Raw genomic sequence first — 12,838 nt, 5'->3', positions numbered from 1 at the left:
CTAGATTTGAATTATTGGAAAAGCACATTATTGGTCAATATGAATTAAACTGGGAAATACTATGAAGGACTGAAGTGAAAAAAATGTGAAGGATCATTTTTACTGACAATTTGAATGTTGTAGGATACTAAACTAGAAACGTAAGGCAGTAACAATGTTCAGTACTAGGGTGGGTTCAGCAAACTGGACTCAAAGACATTATTGTTCTGGCAAGTGACAGAAGTAATTACCCAGCCCCCATGTCTTCCCAACATTACTGCAACATATTGAAGAAAACCTCATTAAATAAGACCATTTTAACAAAGTGAAATATCTCAATTATTGATCTCAAACTTTTATTTATCACTTGGCAGAAGGAAAAATTGAAACATTAAAGAAAAATAATTGGATAAAAAAAATCTATTTGCTTTTCAAAACCCTAAATCAATAATAAGTTAAACCTGTTACCTAAACAACAGAAAGAATTAGTTTAGCTTAGTTCCTGATTAACGGGAAAGAAGGATTATAACACAATGTTTATCGTCATTTTTGGCTAAGAATAAAGAATTACTTAAATTGTAAGATAGAAAGAGTATATTGTTGCTTGACTGTTCTCCATGTGATATTTCCATGCCTTGATCAGAAACAAGGAAATAAGCACAGTAGGTGTGTGAATACAATTATCCTCATATGTCCCTGACTGGAACAGAGCTATGAAAACAATTCCCACGCATCACCCATCATTTCTGCTTTTGTGTTGCTTTTCTTGGGATTTTTCTATATTTTATTTAAACATTAATACAATCATGTTTAATATTAACTTTAGCTTTTGCCTTATATGTTTTAAGAGTAAGGATTGCATCATGCAATGTGCATTGGTTTATAAGTGTAGTTTTTCTGCTGTAGATTATTTTGCATTGGAAATAACTGAGTGCCCTAAGGCAAAGAAGCTTGGTAACGTTAATATTAAAATGCCTAGGCTAGTGTTACTTTTGTTTCATAATACTGGCTGTATTTTTTTATAGGTTAACATGAATAATATTGAGGCAGTTCAGAGGATTTCTGTAAGAGAATCTTTAAGGGCCCAGGAATGAAAAACAAAATTGAGGACTGTGTGAGAAGGTGCATGCCATTTCAATATTTTTTCCAAACTCTATCCCTACCTTTCCCTCACAAGGTTTCTGATCCTCACACTACACGTTAAGAAATTCCGTATTTTGGAATCCATGCTTGAATATGAAATAGGCTTTCATATCTAGAAAGTGTGTGATTCTGGATTATAAATGTTTTTGTACTTTTATTACCTGTTCTTATCTTGCAATTTGTTTATTTCACTGGTCTGATCCAAAATCTGTTTTTCCAATTTGTTTGTAGAAAGGGAATGTTCCAGAAGCTGAAGTTCAAGTCTTGTTGTCTGATTTAATACCTAAATATAACAAAACAAAATTCCTATTTATCATTTTTAAAATTAGGTATAACTTCCTTTTAATTAAGTTATCTAAATTATAGGAAAACATAAATGAAACATTATTTAACCAAGCATCTTATTTTGGCATATTTTTCATTTTCAGAAAAGGCTTGATGTCCTGGATTACATGAGAGTGCATTAAACATTTTTTCACCACGTCTTTATTTTGGAAAGTGTTTAATAGTTCTGGACAATAATGTTTGTGTCAAATAATATAATGTTATTTTTCTTGTTCTGCATGGTTTATCATTTCTTTTCACACAGTGAGAGAAGTGGGAGTGTAAAATGGTCATATTTAATATATCAGAAATTGTTGATAAATGAAAAAAGGTTTTGCCTCTGCTCAAAACAAAATGCTCTTCTCGTATTTGTTTGTCAGTAGACAAAGTATCTAGAAGTCACAAGCTTCCATTCTCTAATAATACAGTTCATTTTCGGCCCAGCAATTCCTAGTTTGTATTCACTTGTTTAGCCCTTTATGCTTTTTTCCTTTTCCATTTCTTCTTCCTATTTTAAAAATCTTGTCAACCAATTCAGAAACAATAGCATATCAATATAAGTGGGCGCTCAGTTTTGCTTTGTGGGTCTTTCTGACATATACCATGTGCAGTATCGCTGTTCCCATTGTGTTCGAACAACTTTAAGGCCGAATTCTTTAGCATTTGGCTGCCTTTTAGCAGGAAGAATCTATTACTCATATCCTCTGTGTCATGCTTATTCAGGATGTGATATCACGTGTAAGTGTAAGGCAGAATTGTTGCCCAGGAATTAGGGTCCTTGAAAGAAGCATTGTTTGTTCGGGGTCTGTGTCATTCATAAAAGGGTTGGCCTGGCCCCACTGTGCAGGTTTAGGGACAGTCCAGTCCTTAGTCAACGCTGGATGCATTTGTACCATGAACACTTTTCTGTGAATGAATAAAGGCATTGGCTGATGTAAGGGATAGGTTTTAATATTAAAAGGGATGGGTTTTAATATTAACACCTGGAATATAGATTTGGCCTACATCTTCTTTGGGTCCCAACATTCTATGCTGGTTACTACTAAAAGGAAACTGAAGTCTTATTTAACTCATAAGGGCTATAAATGAGTACCACGGGGGAAAGATGGGGAGGATGGTGTGTGTGTCCTGACTGACCAGGATCAATTGCGATGTCCTTCCATCACTTCTCTGAGGCCCTCCAGCTGCAGGTGACTGTCTAAATATCCAGGTCAGGTGCTTGTCTGTTTCTCTAAGATCTCAGATCTCCGACCATCCATCATTGTCCAGTTTAATAGTCTCTCACTCTGACCAGCTGGAAGAATCTTGCTTCTAATCAGAAATGTCCACATTTGGGTTTAAACCTGTTTCACACAGGAACTGCTCAGCAAATTCCCTCAGGTGGGCTGGGTACATGATCCAGACCCTTGATCTCCCTCAGGCTCAGCCGTTCGAATGTGTTTAGTTGGACATTCCAGGCTGTTTTCTTTCCAGCCATTTTCCGATTTTCCTGTTTATCCTGGATCATATGATATCTAGTTTCACAACAGACTTTTTTTAAATCACGTGACCCAAGGAAAGCACTCTGGCCACTGGTAGGCTGACTTACACAGGATGCAGCAGGTTTACGTCATTGCTCCGTGTCTACAGTTTATCTCTCTTCTCTGAAACATGAGAAATGTTACACTTCCAGAACCTGTTTTGGATGAGCTGGATTTCCTACCAGTTTTACTATCAAAAGGTGGGAAATGTGACTTAAACAATACTAATTTATTTTACTACTTGACCATGGATATATCGATACATTTACTTTTAAACTTTTGTATCTTTGCATTTTTAGCTTTTATTACCTCTTGGGATTACAGTTTTCGGTACCTTCTGGTCCCTTGTGTGGACAATTTCTGTTTTTCCTAAAACTGTTCTAATACTGTGGAAAGATTTGGTCAGCAAATAAGTTCTTATTCTATCCTCAAACATCTTTTACTCTTCTGCAGCTCCCGACTGTTTGCTCCGCCTTATCCCGCAGTTTTCAGAGAGCGATGAAAGAATACCTCTGCCCTTCCAGACCTGGTCTTAGCACAAGTGGAAGATCTCACATCTTCTGCTGGCTGGTGGCTGGCATTTCTTAGTCCATTCAGCTGGAGGAGCATATAGGAATAACATGTCCTGGGAATCATTGATAATTAAATCTGCTTTGTGTATGTGCATGCTTTATAAATCAGAGTAGGAAGATACTAACTTCACAAGCCTATAAAGAAGCCAGCATTAGGAACCAGAAAGTTGATTCACCAATAAAGAGGCCTGAACTTGAAGCATCTCCATGAATTCTTTCAACAGCACTTTTTCCACCTGGACTATTCTTTTTTTTTTTTTTTTTGAGGAAGATTAGCCCTGAGCTAACTGCTGTCAATCCTCCTCTTTTCGCTGAGGAAGACTGGCCCTGAGCTAACATCCATGCCCATCTTCCTCTACTTATATGTGGGACGCCTGCCGCAGCATGGCGTGCCAAGCGGTGCCATGTCTGCACCCGGGATCCCGAACCAGCGAACCCCGGGCTGCCGAAGCAGAACGTGCGCACTTAACCGCTGTGCCACGGGCCGGCCCCTCCACCTGGACTATTCTTATCGAGCCACATGTTTTGTGTTGTTTCGTATGACTCTGGATGAATTTTGTTTGAACGTTTTGCTGTCATTCTTCTATGATTTTAGTACTTCGTGTTCTTCTTTCCCACTGCTGTTCGTCAGTAGCTCATGGCCTCTGCAGGTTAGAGGGAACTCAGCAGTCAGTCATCTGACCCCGCCTCTCAGTTCATAGTGAAACCCCTGAGCCTGAAAGGTGGAATGCCTCACCAGATTTGTTCATCCAGATGATGGTGGGACTAGAACATCACAGGCTCAGGCTCCTGGCTAACGGTTGGGCACCCTCTGTGCTCCAGATGCTGCCTCTTACTATGCTGTTTGCTTCTTTCTCTCCAGACTCCTGCCACAAATTGTATAAACTCATGCCACAAATTGTGTTAACAGTTCTTTCAGATGTAGCTTTTATCTTAACTCAAGAGTTAGATTTAAGAACAAAGTTTCTAGGGGCTGGCCGTGTGGTGTAGTCATTAGTTCATGTGCTCTGCTTCGGTGGCCGAGGGTTCACGGGCTCGGATTCCAAGTGCGGACCTATGCACCACTCTCAAGCCATGCTGTGGCAGCATCTCACATACGAAATAGAGGGAGATTGGCACAGATGTTAACTCAGAGACAATCTTCCTCAAGCAAACACAGGAAGATTGACAACAGATGTTAGCTCAGGGCCAATCTTCCTCACCAAAAAAAAAAAATAATGAAGTTTCTAGCACGCTGCCTCAGTGCTTTTCATTTCTCAAATGCACAAAGAAAGTTAAGGACTTTGGAATGAAGTTTATCTAGAGTCTGGAAAATACCAGTGAGGCAGAGGAGCATTTATCTTGTAGTTGTCAAGGGTGAGTAAGATGAAAATGATTTGAATGTCCTTAGTAGAATAAATGTAATTTAACCTCAGTATTGAAAATGCAAATGCATTTGCTAATTTTAAATCCCTATCTAGCCACAAATTCTTAATTTCTAATCAATTACTTTTTTTATTTTCCTGCTATAGTCGAGCTGTCTTTACTTTTCCATTATTTCATTAAGTGACCATGCAGCATGATTTCATGCTGGTATTTATCTGGCTGGACCATCGTGTGTGTTCTGTTTCCTTACTTACTTGGGCTTCAACATCAGTTAACTTTCTTGTTTGCTCTGCGGTTTGGTTTAGTAGGTTGGTTCCTATTTCTATCATCACAGCCGTCTGGTTCTGTACTGCATTCTGTTGCATCTCGACCATTTCTTTCTTCATATTGTCCTGGATATAATTCTCAAGCTAGGAAAGAACACATGTCAGGAAGACAGTCATTATCAGATGACCAGAAGACTTAATCCTAAATATTTTCTCTTTCCTTTAAAATATCTATTGGAAGACTTGTGCCTTGCTTTCATTCTGAAATCTTGCTTTTTTTTTTTTTTTTTTTTATCACTAGTAGTAAAATACAGTGTGATTTTGTTAAGTCAAAATCAGGCAGCTTAGTAACATCCCGTGTAGGAGACGAATGTTCAGATCCCTCCAGAAGTCCACAGGGATCTGTGGTGAGGGATGTATGAAGCCACAGCTCAGGCCTGGGCAGATGCGTGCCAGCCGGCAGGAAGGACCATGGGGATTTCACTGTGTTACATCCACTCTGCCAAGCTGAGGCTCTGTCCATGTGACGCAGGAAATGAAGATTTGATACTAAAAAGCATCACTTGTTTCTACCACTTTCTAGACTTATGGTTTCTCAAAATATAGATGTTAGTAGGCTCTCTAAGGCAAGAATATGAGGAAAGGCACACCTTTGGGTTTTCCCCATAACTAAGAATCACCCCTCAGTTCCATATTCTGCAGTGGCCCCTACTTCCCTCATATTGAGTTCATCATGCATCCTACCCATTAAGTTTTTCCTACCAGGTATGCATTTTTCACGATTTCATCATTTAATATATCAGGCAAACTTTTAATCCTACACTAGTCCATTCATCATCTCATGTGCCAGTCGAGACTGGTTCGTCCTCCGTGAGTTACTGTGGATGATGGGCATGCTGACTCATTGTAACGTTAGCTTAAGCATGAGAGAGTGAAGAAGCTAATTTCACTGCTCAAGGTATTGATACCTATATCTTTCTCAATAAAATTACATAATGGTATATAAATTCAGGACAGCGTGGGAAAGAGCATGTGGGCCTCAGGCCATGGATGCCTTCTCCCCTGTTTCAAGCCTTTGACTCTAGTTAAGTTGCTTAACTTTTGGGGGCCCCAGTGTCCTCATATATACAATAAAGTTTCTCATTGGTCAGAGCAGTGTTTTAAGGATTACTTAAGCTATGCTTTTAAAGTCATTGTCCATGTATAACTTTGGATGCTTAAAATATAATTTCCTTTCTTCTTTGTTTTCACAATGATCCAATGATGGGAGCCATGAGTCCATACATTGATTCAAACTATAGGCTCATGAGGACAGAAACCCTATTTTTATTTCTTTTTCACATAGTTACAACTCAAACATTTTTTATTAAATTGAATAATTGGAAGTAGATTATAAAACTGCCTCAAGTGCCTTTCTTTAAAACTGGTAGTTCTCTGCAGAAAAACCATTTGTAGAGCCAGTCATCAAACATAATTTCTCCTAAAATGTTAGCCACTAAATAATTCTGTCCTTCTCCCTGTAAGAGTGAGAAAAATGGAACGGGAGAGGCAAAGTTTCTCCCAGAGAGTTCAAGGGCTCCTTTGTAGGTGCAACTGATGAATCGTCTTGAGTGCTATTCTAGGGCCTCAGGGCCAGTCTTAGAAGCGAAAGGTTGCTGTTTCCGTTGCTTGCTCGCCATTGACTCTGTCCTTGCTCCCACTCCCTCCGGGCTGGTAATCTTGATGGTTAATGGCCACTCCCTGGTTCTCTCTTGGTTGTTGGGCAGAGCAAGTAGCATGAAATCTGACAATTACTAAGGCTCTGATCATGTGCAAAATCTTGTAGTTGAAGCCTTTACTTCTCAACATAAATCACAATAGATTAGACCATTATAAAAAAAAAAAAATGAAGTCCTATTCCTCAGCAGTCCAACATCTCTGATAGAGACTCCATAAACTCTCAAGAGTGGTACCCTTGTTAACCCTATATTAACTAGCTGGTGCTAACTGGCTCAGACTTTTTAGTGGCTGTGTTCTTTCTTTCTTAATTCATTCTTCCCTTCCCCCTGCCTTTTTAAAGTTATAGCTTTTATGATTTAAATACGAATTTAAAAGAACTTGTAGATAGAAGTTTATAATTTCTCCTTTTTCCCTCTCCCACTCTCTCTCTCGCTCTCATCACCCGGGGTGATGGAATTTCTGAGGTTAGGGTTAAAGCTGTATAAGTCATCCAGAGGGGTTGTTTTAGTTCCTCTTAACACCCAGCAAAGATAATATTTAGAAAGACTTATTCTGGGAACTTTGGAACCATTAAAGATACGCTCAAGCTGGAGTTTGGTTTAAGTCCATACTCAGAAGTAATAATTTACAAAATAGTATAAATAAAAGTCTTAACCTTCTTATTGATTGCAGTACTTAAAAGCTAAATAAAAATAATTCTGTCTTTCTCTCTGTAAATCATGTAACTAGAGGGGGAAAATGAATCCTTTAATCCTCCCCCACTCCCATTTCTAGACCTACTTGGTAAATGTGGTCACAACCATCAAGAGACATGAGGAGATTGTTTATAATTTGACATTTTAAAGTCAAATTCTCATTTAAAATTAGACTTAGGAACTTTAACAGACATAAAAGACCTAATTTTTAAAAATAAAATTTCTTAACTTTATTGCCATATTATTTTCTAAACTTGGAAACGATAGAATGCAAAATACTTTTTAAGTTGCTGTTTTTTCTGCTTTTCAGGATGACAGAGTATGTGTATGTGGTAGGTATGTGTGAGTGTGTGTGGTTAACCTTACATTGAAGCAAGTTACAGATCTATGTATACACGTGATGAGTGTGTATATGGATATTCTATATAGTATATATGTGTGTAGTGTCTATATACAACTAAATAAAGGAAAATTCTATATAATACTGACCCAATTGCTAACTAATTGAAGTCTTTAGGAGAAAAGTGGAACAAAAACAGAAATATCGTGTGTTACAGATTTTGTGTTGATTCTTAAAAAGATTTGTGCTCTTACACTTGAAGCAGTGAAAATAAATTAAGATTTTAAGAGAAATGGGTGATGTGACAGTCATGGACTCTTTAAGAACAAAGAATATGTTTAGTCCCAGAAGCAACAGCAGCAGTAGCAATACGGTAACTATAGTTAACGTTTGTCGGTTCCTTCCACTGTCTCAGCTTCTGTCTCCATCTCATTCTGTGGCCTCCAGGTGCCTGGTATTGTGTGGGCATGGGTGCTTCTGAGGACTGGCACGCCTGTAAGCAAACTGGTAGTTTAACTCAGGGGCCACGCCACACTTTTCCTGCCTTTCAACAGCCAAAAGTGTATATCCCAAAACTGGCCTGAGTGTGCCTTCCAATTTCGAAAATTCACAGTGCCTTAAAAAGCAGATAGACCACCTACCACGCGGTTAAGGAAGGGGAGGGCATCGTTTTTACTAACAGAAAAGCCTAGAATCGAAGATCACCAATGCTGATTTTATTTCCTGGGAACGTCATGACAGAAGAATCTGTCTTTCCCTCCAAAGACTAGTAGTAATTTTTAAAAAGAAAGAGTTCTGACGTTCATAACGTAGGGTAAAAATGAACATTTCCAAAGGAAGTTCTCCTATTTAATGGAGTCTCCCTAAATCGTTACAAGTCAGAGCATAAGACCAAATCTAGAAATGAAGCCTCTGTGACTGACCCACCCGGATAGATGCACCTTGAAATTTGCCTGGCTCTTGATCTTGGTGAATTAGTTCTTTTCTAGTTTATTGCCCTAGAATAAATGTCTTCCTGTTTAGCATCTCCCTTATTTTTAATGTGTGTGACTGAAACCCGGAAATATAGAAATCTGACCAATGAAATTCCATCCTGGTATATGGAAGTCTTAGTACAAGAAAATAGATGAGGCAAATAAGATCTCTCTTCCCATTGGCAGCCTGATACTCCGCTCTGCTTTGGCAAAATTTCCCGTCCTCGCTATTTGCACTTAGCTGCTCTTATCAAAACAGTTCCAAGACACTTGAACCTCCCGAGGGAGGGGACAGGGTTCCATCTCATTTCACATGTGTGACTTCGCATCCTCATGTTTTGCAGGAATGTTTGACACTGCCTTCATATCTGAAGACGATTAGGCAGTCATTCTGCTTTGTGAGTCCACATGTCTCTGAAAAGGTCCCCACTGTAAGTTTGGAAGATCTGTGTGGACATTCCTTCTGTCCCCTTCTTAGTGAATGGCCTGAGCACTCTTCAAGTGTGGGTCCTTGAACTGTTTCTCTTTCCTTAGCATTCAAATGAATTCTCCAAGTTTAATTAACATTTTAAGGCTATCACTGTCATTATAGTTGCATAGATTGTTACTGAGTATTATTTTGATTTGCCAGAAAAGAATTACACCCTGAATGCAGCCTTTAAAAGTTGGCAACACGTTGAAGCTCCAGCAACTAGAATATAATATTTTAACACATCATAGACATACGTATTTTTTTACTTTAAAATATGTCCTGAAGTTTTTCACTACTTGCCAACATTTGGAACGATCACATTTGACAGGGAAAATAGGTCCATTTGCAAGGCAACTATGGCAGATTGATTGCACATTAAAATGTTCTGCTCACGATCTTCCTTCTCACCAAGATTATCATCATTATTTTTTGTACTAAAAAGAAAGTAATCTTGAAATTGGATGGGGAAAGGAAAACATTGATAGTGTGTGAAAACTGTCCCCAACTTCGAGATTTTGATGTTGGTCCCTTTTATATGGATCCTGGTTGAGAGATCATTTCTACTTAAATAAAGCTCCGTGCCCAATGCCTCTTAATTGTTGAGGTTTTTTGTCCATTTGAATGACGGAATTTCCCTAGGAAATTAACAAATAACTTGAGGTTTCACTGGAAACATTTTACTCTCTAGCATTTCAATTTAGAAATGAAGTAACTATTCTCTCTTACACATACCTCCCCCCCAAAAAAGGATGTTTTTTCTGACCTCAGCAATCCCTCCTGACTTGATCTGTTCTTCCTGCCCAACGTCTACCATCCTCTCTCTCCTGGGTTGTCATGCAGCCCCTAACTGCCCTCCCACCATCCTGCCCGGAGAGTGAGGGTGCTCAGTGCAGACTCGATGATCAGTGCCATTCAGATCCCTCCCTGCACCTTCGCCTGTAAGAGGAAGTGCAGATTCCCTGGCTTGGCAGCACACGCCCTTTCTGATGGTCCTCTGTAATCTCCAAGCCTCATTTCTGTGTGCACTTGCCTCCTGGCTGTACCACACCACTTAGGCTGCTTCACACCTCTGCTCTTTGTCTGCGGCTGCCTTTGCTTGGAGTCCTTCCCCCTTCCTTCTGCGATTACACCCTGTCCCACTGCTCCACCTTCCTCAAAGATCCCCACCATGTTGTGTGCTGCCTTTTGTTACCAAAAAACATTTTGTATTTGTTTCATTGATTTTTAAATCTCCTAATACTATAGGTTTGTATTCTTCTTTGCTTGGGGTACTGAAATGCTATAGCCATATAGCCTAGTAACAAAAGGAAAACATTTCCTCTTATAATTAGTTTGAAAACTTGAATGCAAGATTATTAAATCCAGGGATATTCTGTTTGGAAGGCTTTTGACCTAATGTTCTTGGTTCCCTGTCATGAGTAAACTGAAACATCTTTTGAGATCTTCAGACAGAAAAGTAGCAAACTGGATTTTCCTCCCCCTCCTTATAATGTTTTTTTTTTAACCTAGAGATTTTCCTGCCCAAACAGATGTGTACTCAGCAGTATTTAATGAGAGATGCTGAGATTAAAGGGGAATGGCCAGGAGATACATGACTTGGGCAGGCTTTTGTCCTATTAAACACATGCAAGGAGACCGGGAGCAGATGGACCATCCATGTGTTGGAGACCAGGTTCAAATCCCCCATGGGCTGGGAAGTAAGTTTTTCTCTGTTTCCTCTGTGTATCGATGCCATACTTGAATCTACATAGTCTAGGAAAGTCCATGTCAAAGCCATGTGCCTTCCGTTGACTGTATTATTTTGGCCTTTCTGCCCACATTAGTGTAAGGCCTGGCCTTACACTTGAAATCACAGGAAGCATGGGCCTCCAGCAGAGGTTTCCAGGTGGTCCTTGAGCAAACCTGCTTCCATCCACCATAACTCCGTGGACCCCACCTGCAGAGGATCTTTAAAGCACTTTCTATAACTAGTTTGTTCTCATCTCTTCTTTTCCCTCTTTTCTGTGAATAATTCATGAGTGACTTTCTGCACTCTGACACTGTGTCTAGATAACCTCTTTCCTATTGTCACTAGTAGAAAGAGACTAAAAGTGTGCTTGTTGATGACTGTAAAGCTGAACACGTGATACGGAATAGAGTTACAGGCACCGGTTGGTGCCGTACTAAATCTAATAGTCTGTCCTCCTCCTCCTGGGACAGATAAAATTTAAAATAATTTGAGCATACCAGAATATCTGTGCTCCATCAAGTCATATTTCTTTGCTTGTATTTGTGAGTGTAACTACATATTCTTTTTTGTTAATTGAAAGAGGGTTATCACATACACTTACATTTCTTTGCTTTTTTGTATGTTACCTTTACTATCACTCCAAAATCTAAGGAGAAAATGTATTTCTTCCCCTCCAAATGTTCCAGTCATTTCCTACTGATAAAATGGCTATTTTTCGTCAGTAGCAGCCATTTTAAATATAAGCAGGCTTAATGAGGCTGGCACAGTAACCTACTATAAATTTGAGCATTTCATATGGCAGAAGGTGTCATGTAACACCCATGTGAGGCTTTTTAGAGGGCTCTTAAGGTATATGTATATTTATCCAATATCTACTCAATATCTACCCAGATAGAGCTCTGGCTCACAGCACCTTACAGATACTTGTAAGTCAAGGAGCAGATAAAATGCAGCAGATATTGTAAGGTCATGTATAAGTTTACATACAGTAAGAGTCGTTATAGCAATTTACAATTGCAAATGCCTATATGTGTGTATGTGTGTGTATTTTTATCTCACTTGATTCTCACACTGCCTTAGCTTGGGTTTCCCCCAAAGCAGATCCTGAAACAAAGGCATGCATGCAGGAAGTTTATTTAGGAAGTGGTCCCAGGGAGCAGCCGTGGAGGACGGGCGAGGGGAGCCGGGAGGAGAAGGCCAGTTCAAACATGTGGACTCGGTTAGCCACCACCGAGGCCATGGGCAAAAAATCCCGCAAGACCTTCTCAGGAGCCCTGGGAAATGTGTCTCAGAACTGTCCAGCAGGGGCAAGAAAAAGGACACTGCCATCCCTGCTGTGCAAGGATAGCCCTGTGGGCATCAACTCTCCCACACTTGGGGTTGTACTCGCGGGAGCACTGACCGGGTTTCTACTGGCGTCTCCAGCCAGCTTGGAGTTGGAGACGTTGCTGGGCAGGGAGCAGGGGTTTGTGGGGCTGCCCCACAAGGACTGGTCCCTGTGGGAATAGCTGAAAGATGAGGTGGGGCCGCAGGGATTGGAATCGCCACGAGAGGTGTTCCCTGAGACAGCAGGCTGCTGCTCTCAAGCGTCTTTTACAGAGGAGAAAACTGAGGGTCAGAGCACTTGCACGCCTCACCACGGGCCCCGAACCTGAGTCTGTGGCAACAAAAAACGAGGCTCAGATGGAGTGGCGCGGGGACCGCGTCGCCTGGGACCTGTGGGTAAAAGCTCACGGCAGC

General features: G+C 40.1%; 2 protein-coding genes across 17 annotated transcripts in view; one reads left to right on the top strand and one right to left on the bottom strand.

Moving 5' to 3' along the window:
* MCPH1 (microcephalin 1) overlaps positions 1-12,838 on the top strand; it is a 233,978-nt gene that overhangs the window by 130,593 nt on the left and 90,547 nt on the right. Inside the window, exon 13 of one of the 15 annotated variants that reach the window (XM_070598591.1) lies at positions 3,420-3,735. The exons of 13 other annotated variants lie outside the window; for them this stretch is intronic. In XM_070598591.1, the coding sequence (XP_070454692.1) occupies positions 3,420-3,554 (135 nt within the window). In that variant the 3' untranslated portion in view covers positions 3,555-3,735. Of the gene's footprint in view, positions 1-3,419; positions 3,736-12,838 lie in introns of those variants that run through there. One more of the 15 variants, XM_070598590.1, reaches the window with a different exon arrangement.
* ANGPT2 (angiopoietin 2) overlaps positions 1-12,838 on the bottom strand; it is a 54,433-nt gene that overhangs the window by 19,936 nt on the left and 21,659 nt on the right. For both annotated transcript variants that reach the window (XM_008514514.2, XM_008514513.2), the window contains exons 2-3: positions 5,158-5,313; positions 1,284-1,405 (exon numbers count right to left, since the gene is read on the bottom strand). In XM_008514514.2, coding sequence (XP_008512736.1) covers positions 1,284-1,405; positions 5,158-5,313 — 278 coding nt within the window. The remainder of the gene's footprint in view (positions 1-1,283; positions 1,406-5,157; positions 5,314-12,838) is intronic.

This window comes from Equus przewalskii, chromosome 28 (assembly GCF_037783145.1).
Source record: "Equus przewalskii isolate Varuska chromosome 28, EquPr2, whole genome shotgun sequence".
In the NCBI taxonomy this organism is placed as follows: Eukaryota; Metazoa; Chordata; class Mammalia; order Perissodactyla; family Equidae; genus Equus; species Equus przewalskii.
The sequence above is the reverse complement of the archived record's forward strand: the minus strand, read 5'-3'. Positions and strand labels throughout refer to the sequence as shown.